We start from the raw sequence: 12,762 nt of genomic DNA, 5'->3' as shown, positions 1-12,762 counted from the left end.
AACTAGGTGCCACTGAAAAATGCACAAACATGAAAACAGGACATTCACGCATGCAGCTTAACAGAATGGGCATATCATCTCATTCTAATTACACTTGCAAGGCACTATGGGGTGCATATCTGATCAGGCATCGTCATCTATCATCCAAAAGAGAAGATAAGAGTAATGCAACTGCTGCACTATGAAGATCTTTTTATGATCATTATATTTATGTAATGTGTTATATCTGAGGGATGTATAAAATATTTTATGATGGTATTTTGGTCAGTATGCAAAATAGTGCATTTTAAATCATCTCAATTGCACTTAAATATTTTTTGACAGAATTTGACCTACATTTATTTTTAATAACTTTTTTGGCTATTTCTCTTTGTCATCTTTAATTTAAGTGCATAAGTCATTAAAATATGAAAGATATTTTTTAATATTTTTATGACCCTTCAGATTTTGAGAATTAGTGACTTCTGATTTAGCTAGATATTAAAATTGAATATAGTGATGATTAGACTGAATAATAAGAAAGCTAAGTAATGAATCATTAATTTTTATACTTAAGTGTGGATATGATATTATTGAAATTTTATGAATTTAAATGAATTAAAAATATAATCTTGCATTTAAAAATGTAAATAAACTCAGTAATAATAATCAGTTATGTAAATTCTTATAATTATATAACTGTTTCCCATGGTACATAAGAAAATTATTTAAATGCAATCCTTTAAGCTTCAGCTTAGCTGTCTTTCTTATGCATATCTGCCTTTAATTCATGTTTTAATCAATGATCACCAATCTTCCTCTGTGATCTAACTTTAATCCTGATTGATATTTATTATTTATTCCCCTTATCTGTTAAAAGGCAAACTATTATGCCTTTTTATGTTGACCGACTCATTTAGAATTTCAACAATTCCAAGTGTGTGTTTTTTTAGTGAATCACTATATGTAATAGTTGTCTAATTATATCAGCTATATTTTATACATTTTAAAATTTCTTTACCATTCTTATTGTAAAATTCTGCTTGTAAGTGTTCAATATTTTATTTACCTAATCGACTTCATACATATTAGAGTTTTATATATAATTATTTAGATATAGTAGAATGATATTTATGAGTTCTATATGCATTTTTAATTTTTGTGCATGAGGGATGGATCATGATATTGATTCAAGTAATGAAATATAGATCTGACGCATGTTAATTTCGTTAACTGTCTATTTTCATATTTTTTCCATTTTGTATACAAAATTACTTTTTTATTTTTCAGGTAGCATTGCAGAAAATGGTTTGCATCTTACTCACAAGGCTGTATATTCTGGATATTTGACTTTGAGTTTAATAATGGAAGCAATATATCTTAGTTGTGAATACAAAGATACAATAAGCATGAAAAAAATAAATCTATCAGATGTGATTCACACTGATATGAAAGTTTTAGAGGAAATGTTAAGTAAAGAAAATAATACAGATTATGAAAAAACTCATGTATCTCTCTCTGAGTATATAGATGATTATGGAGCCGAAAAAGCTTATGTGATGTACATTCTTAAAAGACTTAACAAAGCTAAGAACGAGATCAAAACAATTTTTCCTATTTCTTTCAGAGTAGAAATATTAGAAAATATTTTTTCTCTGCTTTTTATGATGTCTAATGTTTTGGGAGATTCTTTAGGGGCATATTCAGATTCAGATGAGGGCCATGAAGGTGAAATATCTGAAACAAACTATCCGTCATCACAGAATGACAATACTCATTCATCTGAAAATGAAAAAATATTTTCGGGACGATTTTTAGTAAGTACTGTGAAGCTGAAAGATAATTCTGAATCTCATTTCTCAAGACAAACGAGTCGCAAGAGCACTGAAAGTAACAGCTCATCTGCATTGCAATCACCCACATTTCTTTGTAATGAGCTCATTACCAGAGATCTTTTGTATTTATTGAAAGATTTAATCATAGAAGCAAAAGCTGAAGTGTACAAAGTTATTGGACTGACTGATAATGTTATAAAAAACAAGGTAATTTTTCAACTGTTGAAATAAACTTTGTAAGAAAAATTGTAGATTTAAAAGTTTTTTTTAAAATTTATTTATTTGAGTCTATTTTTTTCTAAGTCTCTTCTCAAGTATTAGATGATAGAATTGTTTCTGATGATTTTTTTATTAAATTTCGAAATAATATGAATTTGTAAAAAAGTTTTTCATTTAAAATATGCAGTATATTAGGGATAATAGTTATAAATGCAGTGAATAAATCATTAATGAACCATACAGTCTGTGAACAAACCAAATGTTGATCACGCTTATGAAAGAGTTTATTTTTTTATTTTTTTAAACAATGAATGTCTTACTGGATAAATACAAGAGAAAATCCTGTATATATTTTTGGAACTGCAACTTGTAGCTGCATTCATTCTTTTTGGACTGCATTATAAGCTTGTAGATGTAATGCGCTGCTATATAAGTAAGCTGGTTCTTATTTACCTGGTAGATGTAGCAGTATATTGGATCAAACTATTTCTGTTCTAATGAAGAAATATACATCCAGGAAAGTTTCAGCCATTGTCAAGGAATACAATTGCTATCATTATATCTTCGGCCTCAGATTCTACCATGCTGCCACAATGACATTTACGTGAACCACTCTGAATTCTTAGACATAGCCAGAGTAATTCATTTCCAGTTACAGTTCTATATATGAATTTTCTCTGGAATATGATTCTGGCTGTTAGATATTCAACCTATTTCTGTTTGTTTTCTAAATTTTTATGCAAGCTTTTCCTTACCTTTTAAGTGTTGTGTATGTGAGAAAAACTATGCTTAGGGTAGAAACCAAACATAATCTATTGTGGTAACATAATTATTTCAAGCATAATTTTTGATTGAATGAAAAGTCATTAATTAATCTCTCAACACTTTTAATAGGAAGACTAATATTTGGAGATGTCAAAAAAATATATACATACATAGTAAATGCAGGAAGAATTTTTTTTCGATTCAGGTGATGAATGAATATGTAAATAATTGCATTTTTCTTTTACAATCTCTGAAATATATACCTTGAATAACAAATAATATGAAAAGAAAATGTATTTATTGCTTGAGATAAAAATGGCTGTCTATTACTATACATTAAGATTATTTGTAATCTTTTTTTTTTTTTTTTTTTTTTTTGCATTAAATATTAAAAAGTTTATTCTGCATTTTTAACTTTCAACCAATATGAAAACTGTTGAAAAACTCTCATTTATAGGGAATTTCTATCCAACATGTAGTGAAAGTTAAAGAAGTGCATATTATTTCAACAATATACTTATTTCAATAGATTCTTACTATGTGTAAAAAAAAAAAAGCTTTAAATTAATTAATTTCTATAATTTGGCTTTATTTCATATGTAGATTAATACTCTCTGTAAATATCAACAAAAGATATGTATAATTAAGTTCAGTTATTCTTACTTTTTGATTTAAAATTATTAGATTAATTTTATTTGTAAATTCTGTATTTGAAAAAAAAAATCTGTAACATTTATTATTATTCTCTTAAATTCTTGATAATATAAATGGTTTCAATTTGACAGAACAAGTATAATATTTCCTCATGTTCCAAGAATTTTTCTTTGAAATGATTCCTTATGTTAAAATTTTTTTTAAAATTATTTTTTTTAATTTCATAATTTTACATTAGATGATCAGATGATTTTATTAAATTGTAAACAATTTTATTCTGAATTTTCTTCAGGTTTCTGTTGAAAAGACAGAATCCAAAGACAAAACTGCTGTGGATTCAAAATTATCCATCAGCTCTAATGAATTACCTGGACGCACATCTCGTCTTTTTCATTATGTAAATGAAGCTCTGTGGAGGTATGAGGTTGTAAAATCTGGAATATTTCAAGGTGCATTTGGGACTTCACTACAGAAAAAGAAGCCATACCTGTTTCAAAGTCAGCACAGTGCATCTTCATCAGGTATATTGCATAACCTCTTAATTTTGCATTTAAAGTTCTCTTTCTTGCTAATTTTCTTTTAAAAGTTTTGAGATTCTGTTTTCATTTATAAGTTTAAAAATTATTATTTAAAAAAAAATCTATGTAAGAAGTAAACTTTTTTTTTTTTGAGTTAAAGTTTTTTTTTTTTTTTTTTTAATCACATTGACCTATTAATTTTATTATTGATTTTGTAGTTTTTCAGTTTTTCTTAAAATTATATGTTTGTTATGTAGAAGTTCAGATTTTTTTTTTATTATGTACTTATATCCATACATTTTTATGTGATGCATATTGTAGAAATTATGATGCAACAAATGGTGTAAAAGTTCTTAAATAGGAATGACTCAATTTCCATTAATGTAAAAGCTTAATTAGTGCATTTTTATTTTTGTGCTAAACAAAAGTTACATAATATAATGATTCGGATAAATAAGCAAGATGGCAGTTAATTTAAAATCACTACTATCTTCTTTTTCTTGATTAAAGAAAAGGCACAATTTTTAAATAGCTTTTAAACTTTCTTTGTTAAATCTACAACCACAGAGTGATACTGTCACCTCAGCAGGGAAGAAATTAGGAAAAGGAATCATGGGAGCATATTCAGAATTTATATAGCTTTAAAGGCTTGTTTTCCCAAAATCTAGTTGAGTAAGCATTTATTTTAGCAGCATGATTTCATATAATATCGCAGTTTGGGATTGTGCAGTAAAATTTCAAAAGTTAGATTCTGAGAAGATAGGGAAAACCAGAATTCCAGAATTAGAGTTGATGTGTTTTTTTAAAATTCTTAATTTAAATGGTTATAAAATGATTAATTTTAAGAATATGGATTAATTGTATTTATTATATAGGTATAGCAAATTTTAAAACTGAAATTTCATGTTTAATCACTTTTTTTTATTTTCTCTAATAACACTTTTTAGTTCAAAGAAATAATTTTTTAAATTTTTGTCTTGGAGACATTTTGAAGTTATAGTTTGCAACTATGATAAGGAACATAAATGATATGCTGTCAGTGAAGACACCAGACAGAAAAATATAATTTACACTATGGTCAAGGCGTTTTTGCACTCAAGGCGAAAATTTTCTTCTGAAAAAGGAAACATTAGAAAACTGCTGATTTGGGAATTCTGTGGCACTTATTATTCATATTGTCAGATCGATAGTTAAAATTATAATGATTAATGATTAATTAATAATCATTATAATTAAAATTATAATGATTATTAATTAAAATTATCAATATTTTTTAGTAATTTAGTATATTTATAAAAAAACAAATGCTAATGCAAATAAAATTTATTGGAAATTCTTCTATGTTTAAACTCTGAATGCATTTCTATATTTTTTTTGTTCCCTTGTTCTGCCTTCAGAATATCTTACTGCTTTGTTATGGGTTAAGCAAAAAACTTTTACGAAAAATCTAAAAACACAATATTTTTTAGTAATAATCATGAAAGAATAAAAAAAGAACTCAAATTCTTTGCCTGCATTTTTTAACCAGAAAAATGTGTTATATAACTTTTTCCACACTTTTTATCTGTATGTTTGGTGTGATATTTTGAAAAGCTGCAGATATGCATATCTTAAGTTTACCAATGTCATTTGGTAATGTTAAAACAAAAATTTGATGTTTGATGTAGCTCCAAAAGAAAAAAAATAGCTATCACCATACATCCATGTCAATAGCCTTTCAAAGCATCACATCAGGCATGTTAAAAAATGTGAATGTGTTATTGTATCACCTTGATATCATTCGTATTTCTGTAGGCATTCAAATTGAACATTTATAACTATGTTGAGTTTTGATTTTCAGATGTTATTTTTGATTTCCATTGAACAACAAGGAAAACATATTTTAGCATTTGCTTGGCTGAATAGAAAAAACTTTTAAAACTTTTATTTATTTTACCACGGGAGGCATAATTTATGTACAGAGAATAAGGGGTAAGATATGCGTCAATCTACATCACTACATAAGAGCTACAAAATTTTTCTCTTCAATGATTTTACTATAAGATTTTAATAGGGATTTTTATGATATGTGTAGTCTTAGGAAAAGGAATTTTAGGTATCTTTAAAAGAATGTTGTGAGCATAAAGGATTTTTATCCCTTCACTTGGAATGTGATAAAATGCTGAATACAGCAGTCTTATAGAGTACGTGTAGAATTAATTAAGAAAAAAGTAGGAATTGGATCAGGAAATGGAGAACATTTTAGAATGAAGTACAATATGAATTAAGATAAAATTTGGAAATTAATTAAGATTTAAATTAGATTACGAGATCATAACTCGCACATACATGCACTGTGCAAAAGTAATTTTAGTTCTGCTTAAAAAATAATACAGAATAATTGTACACAAATATTTTTAAGCAGTTTCATTTACAAATTTTAAAAGTATATATATTTTAAAATTTACTAAGAATTCATTTATATCTATATACATATTATGTTTATCATTTCTCAAAGTTAATTATAAATTTTATGTTTATATTTTTCTTAGTGGAGATTGAAGATGCTATGTTCTGGGAATTGCTATTTTATAGCTTATAAATTAAAGTTTAATATAATGAATAAGATATTTTGATCTAGATTATGGCTTTAGATTAGAATCTGAAGAATGTATATTAGCAGCAATTGTTAGTAGAACAGAATACTTCATAAAATATAATGATTCATAACAAAATTTATCAAAAAATGTTTTTAGACCCAAAATCCTTACATATATTTTTCTGTAATAAAATTAAATAGCTCATAGCATATAGGCAATTTTTAATTCAAGTGATTAGTTGATCCTACCATGGAGATTTGAAAATGATAAATACCTTTTCACATTCCAGAAATTCCAAATGTTAGTAATTAAGCAGTTTGAAATTCTAGCTTATCTAAAATATTGTGATTACTATACATGCAATATTGATATATTGATAATTACAATATAAGAGGTTAATTAACCATAACAATTGAAGAACTTTATTCTTTTTAAAAACAACTGGCAATTTGTATATAATGTATTTCCATAAATTAAATTATTGCTTAACATCTATACTTCATGAATGAATTACCATATAAATTACTTCTGTTATTAGATGGGACAGATGTAGAATCTAAGAAACGTAGGAAGAAAAGAAGACAAAAGAGAAACTACTCCAACTTCAAAAAAGAATCTTTTGCAGAATCAAGCATTATTCAATGCATGTTATCTTCACCTGCAGCTCTTTTGCGCTATTCTCTTTGGAGCAGAAATCTCAAACAAGCGGAACAAGTTATACAGGTATTTATTTCAAATATTATTAATTTATTCTGAGTTTTCTTTCTATCTAACTATTTTCTTTCTATCTATGTTATTAAAAGAAGCTGTTTTAAGGATTGATTCTATATATTGTTATTGTGCTCAAAATATGTACTTGTCATGCAAAAAATATTTTCTAACCATTTATTCATTGAGGATCTGTGTTGAGTTGCTAATCAGCATCAATATATTTTTTTATTGTAATTTGATAGAATTTTATAAAAATTCATCTAACTTTATTTCAGATTTTTTGCTTATATTTGAAAAATTATCTTAATTTTTTTCCTTCCATCTATGAAAATATCTAAGGTAGCAAACTATATTTCCTTGCCAACTGAGAGATAACTTGTTGATTACCAACTTATTTATATTGTTAAATCTAAGAATTACAAATAACATATATATGCTTATTTGGTGTGTGGGGAAGGATTAAATAATATTCTTGACTTACTGGAATGGATTATGTATTTCCAGCAGAACATTATGGGCAGTGCAGTTGCATACCAATTATCTAAGATAATCTATAAAATATCCTATAAACATGGCACAGTAAAAAAAAAAAAGAAAACTATATATATTTGTTAACTACGAATTTACTTACTGTATTCATTTTTACAAATGTTACACATACATGAAAAAAATATTCTTCTTCATTATGAACTGTAGTGAATATTAATTTAGTGTGCTTGGATTTTCTTAATTGCTTTAACTTTAAAGGCTCTTGACTTTGATTTGATTGCCACCTATCTAAAAATGCAGAATTAGCAAATTGTTATCAGTGGTGTGTTCGGCCTAAACTTTAGATTTTCATGTTTTCTTCCAAGCTTTCTTGTATAACAGAACATCTATCCTTTGGGCACTTTTATTTGTGAAGGAAGAGCCCTGAAATCAGTATACTGCTTTGTTTTTAAACAAGCCATTTCTTTAAGAATTTTAGAAGTATTTTAATTTTAGAAGTTTTACATATATATTTAGCTTAAGAAGGGCGAAAAAATACAAAACTAATTTTAGTTCATTGGGAACAGCTTTACTGCATGATATTTGTCAGGATGCATGCTAAGTACACATTTGTCAACTTATAAAAAAATTGTTTTTTTATATTTATAGTTATCTCTGCTAATAATAAGAATGAATGTGTGTATATCTGTATGAGTGTGTGTGTGTTGGTGTTCTAAAAGCCACACCATTTGAACCTACAGCTACCAAATTTGGTGCATATATACCTTGGAGAGTGGGAATGTACACCTCGAATTGTTTTTTTTGAAGTTTTAATTAGATTTATAATTAATTAAAGTTTAATTTGAATTTTGGTATTTTTCTTCAATAACTTCCAAAGATATTATTGCACAAAAATAAATTTTATACTATTTCGAAATTTAAATAATTGTTTTTTTCCAACAATAACAAATAGTTGTGTGAATTTTCCTTGAATTTTTATAGCTTTTTAAAAATGCTTTTTTACCTTATTTCCAACAAAAAATTACATTGTTGTACTGAAATCGAAAGCGTTTTCTATGTTTCTGCAAATATTTGATATTATGATTTTTTCTAAAAGCTAAAAAAAAAAAAAGATTATGTTTAATATGGGTATTGTTTACAAGACAAATAAAGAAGAGAAGTTACAGTACTGTTAAATTTAGAAGACAGAAACCACAATTTATGTTTTTAATAACCTCATGATGTTATTAGACTGGTTTGTTTTCAAAAGATTCATGTACACAATAAACAGAACATATGTAAGACAACAAAAATCACACTTCTTTAAATGCTTACTATTTGATTGAATCATGGCTATGACATCGAAAAGATTGATCTGAGATTAAATATAACCAATTTTCTCAGGAATTGTAAATAGAAGCAATTTGTTGTAAGACTTTTCTTAAATCATCTTTTGTGATTGAAAAAGAAATTTAAATGATATTGATGATTTTCACAGTTTTTCTCAATCATTCATTATTTTATATTTAAATATGTTATAGCTTAATAAAAATTTAAAAAGGCTTAAATAAAATTTTTTCATTTTTTTCAAATGATTTTACATTATTTTGAAATTTATTTTAAATATTATAAATATAAAAATGTGTCAAACTGCATTATATCAGTTCCATTATTCTTTTCAGTGCATATGTAATATTAAGAATTAAAAAATAATAATATTGGAATTAATGTAGTAATTTCTATAAAGCTTTGTTCTGTTTCTATTTTTATATTGAGAAAATAAACAATGAAAACTTGTTTTTCTATATATGTCTTTAAATCTTAACATCCTACATGCATTTTATAAATAAATGCCCAAGTTATTAATTTGTTGTGATATATGAAGTTGTATTGGGCGATTAGAATAAATTTTACTTTTAATTGTATCATTTTTATTATTTTAGTTGTTTCATTTAGAAGATTCAAGTGAAGCCAAAGAAGTTGTTCTCATTCATGAACTACAAAGGATATCTAAAAAACTGGCAGAAAATGAGAAGATGAAACGAAAATTGTCAAGAAAAATGATTGAATCTGTTCCTGAAAATAAAAGATTCTTATCAAACATTCTAGCTATTGAGGAGGCTGCAGCATCTGGATTGCGCTCTTCAGAGATATGCCTAATTGTCCATAAAGAGCTCAGTAGTTTGAAAGTACCAGAACTCATAGATATCACTGATGGTGTAAAACATCCAGAATTATTATTAGGTTCTAAGAATATTTATTCTATCATTTTAGCAGATTTGGGTAGTACTTCTGGTGTTTCACTTGATTTATCTTCTGTTTTGCTGGAAATGGCTTGTAAGACTTGGTGTGTTCCGAATGAAAAACCTCAAGAATTAGATGCTAAAGTATTATCTAAAAAGAAAATGCCTTTAATCAGGGGAATTTTTAAAACTCTTAGTATGATGAACTCTTTCTTAACCGAGTTTCATAATTTTGTTGAAAAGGATGCTCATGAGGATTTAAAATCTTTATTTTTGCCTTTAATTAAAGATCCTTCTCCTTTTTCTTCTGTGTTGTCAAATTTTTTTGGTAGCTTGGATGCTCATCGATTTAAAGAAGAAGTTAATAGCTGGAAAGAAACGTCAAACTTAATCAGAGACTTCACTGAATTAATGAAAGAAGAAGAAATTAAAGAGAAAAATAGTATTTTACAAAAAGATATTAATCGTGAAAATAAGCTTCACATGATGTACAAGAAATTGTCCAAAGTTCTTAGAGAGTTGAGAGATTGGTCATCAGAAACAGTTCGTCCACAACAAATTCGATATGATAATTACCTTAGCAAGTTATTGATTCATTTGCATCAGGTTACATCTGCTGTTTTAGACTGTAAGAAACATAGTAGTGATACAGGTGAGATATTATATTAATTTTGTTGATAATGTTTTTGTCCATATATTTGTAGAAATTAAATGATTTATTTTAATTTGAAACTTCATTTTCACTTCAATATCTTATTGTATCAAATAGTTTTAAATTTAAATTAAACATTTTTTTCACTGAGCTATTTATAAATTTGTCATTATTAAATTTCTAAATTGTTAAAACTACTAAATATCTACTGTTCTGAATTATCTTACTTTCCTTTGAGACTTAGTTTCCTAGAAATATTTTATAGATTATTTCTTTTGAAAATGTTTTCATTAAATTTTTTTTACAAGATTCTACTCTTTTGAGAAATTGAGTTTCTATTTACTCAATAAATATCTTATTCTATCATGACGTTAATTAGTATTCAGTTTTTAAAGTACATATGGATTAATTGGTGAATATTTCAATTTGGTGCTTGGTTTGAAATTTAACATTTTATGGAATCAAATAACTTATACAATTAATTTATTCTTTTTATATGGTTAGTAGAAGTTCTTATACACATGATGACATTCTTAGGATATCTCTGATGTCCTGATGAGAAATACTTCTATCTTTTACACATAATGGTTATAAGAATCTGCTGTAGAAATATTTTGCTAATTTGTTTTAGCACTTTATTTACTGATGGTACTTAAAACTGTCATTTAAGTCAGGTCGATATCCTTATAACATGGCTATTTTTCTGATGGTATTCAAGAGAACACCATAGAAGTTAGCTTAGAAAGCAAGCAGCAGATGTCGGCTAAATGCAGAAATAAAAATATTTAGTTATTATTAAATTATTTTAATTTAAAAAGTTTTTCCTCTTTTCTGAGCTTTTTTTTTGTACCGAAACTTAACTAATGGTGCAAAAATTAAAGTTGGAAAGTTGATGATAAAATAATCTGGTAAATAAAGAATTAGTTAAATTTGTCCCAACTTTGTACTGGAAAAATATACTGCACACATTAAAATCCTTTTATCACAAAATCGTCAATTGCATGTTCTACATGTCAACAAGCAGTTATTGCAAAAGTAAAAATGATGTTTGCAACCCATCAACAGAGATTGTTTGTCTGAGTATTGCTTACAGGAGCACATTCTTAGGGCAAAAATTAATTCTTCTAGAAGATATAAATCTTTTCTGTTTATTATAAGCTGTCGGATACTTTTTGTGGACCTGCTGTTACTTATAGTAGACTTTTTGTATGCACATCTATGACTCTTTTGCCAGTGCTTGTGGTTAAACCTCTAGTATTCAAATTCTTCATAGTTTAATAGCAGATTTCATAAATTTTTTTAAATCTGCACAAGGAAATTTATTTTCAAAATTCAATTTCTAAAATTTACATGTGTTATCAAGAAATTTATATTTGAGATTTTGTTAATTAGTATTTTTACTTGACTTAAACTTATTATTAATCTATAAATGTAGCATTTTATTAAATTTTTTTTAATATTTTCATTCAATCTTTTTATTTTTATTTTTCATTGATATGTTGCTAATTCAAGCAACTGAATGAAATGTAAATTACATTTCTTTTTCTCATGGTATATTTCCTTTTCTCCTTTCAATATTTATTGACTTTGATGGTTTTTGCTTATTTTTCAATCTATGTAATATTCTGTTTTTTTTTTTTAAAAAATGTTTATTTAAGTATATGAAGTTTTCTTTCAGAAGCCTGTTTTGAATTTAGATTAGAATTTGTTAGGGAAAAAGTGCATTTAATAAATAGAAGTTTCTCTGCAACAGTTTGAATGTTAATTTTTTCATAAGCAGCAATAATAATTTAGAGGACATGAAAATTAATTGGTATTTTTGGTAAAACACTTTTAATTTTTTCATAATTTTACTATTTTTAGCAGTTTTTTTTAAAAAATAGTTTTTTATATTGTTAAATATGTTCTTCTAGATTCTACAATTTATTCTTCTGATTTTTCAATCTTGAAAGAAAGCCCTGTGGAGCTACTAAAAAAAATAATTTTACAGAGTGGAGTAACACCAGAAAAGTATGCTTAAAATTAACTTGATTTATGAATTTAACATTTATTGTGTGCTTATGTGTAATTTATATTTTCATTTATAGTTCTCATAAATTGAACACTTTTGAAATTTTTGGAAAATTATTAATGTTCTGA

At 26.0% G+C, this 12,762-nt stretch overlaps 1 protein-coding gene across 1 annotated transcript in view; it reads left to right on the top strand.

Annotated features, from left to right (window-relative positions):
• The window catches only part of LOC129981163 (zinc finger FYVE domain-containing protein 26-like), a 70,190-nt gene that overhangs the window by 7,888 nt on the left and 49,540 nt on the right, over positions 1-12,762 (top strand). The window contains exons 8-12 of the mRNA XM_056091878.1: positions 1,270-2,021; positions 3,745-3,973; positions 7,088-7,272; positions 9,672-10,623; positions 12,537-12,633. Coding sequence (XP_055947853.1) covers positions 1,270-2,021; positions 3,745-3,973; positions 7,088-7,272; positions 9,672-10,623; positions 12,537-12,633 — 2,215 coding nt within the window. The remainder of the gene's footprint in view (positions 1-1,269; positions 2,022-3,744; positions 3,974-7,087; positions 7,273-9,671; positions 10,624-12,536; positions 12,634-12,762) is intronic.

The sequence above is a fragment of the Argiope bruennichi genome, chromosome 8 (assembly GCF_947563725.1).
Source record: "Argiope bruennichi chromosome 8, qqArgBrue1.1, whole genome shotgun sequence".
NCBI lineage: Eukaryota > Metazoa > Arthropoda > Arachnida > Araneae > Araneidae > Argiope > Argiope bruennichi.
This window is presented reverse-complemented; position numbering and strand designations above follow the sequence as displayed.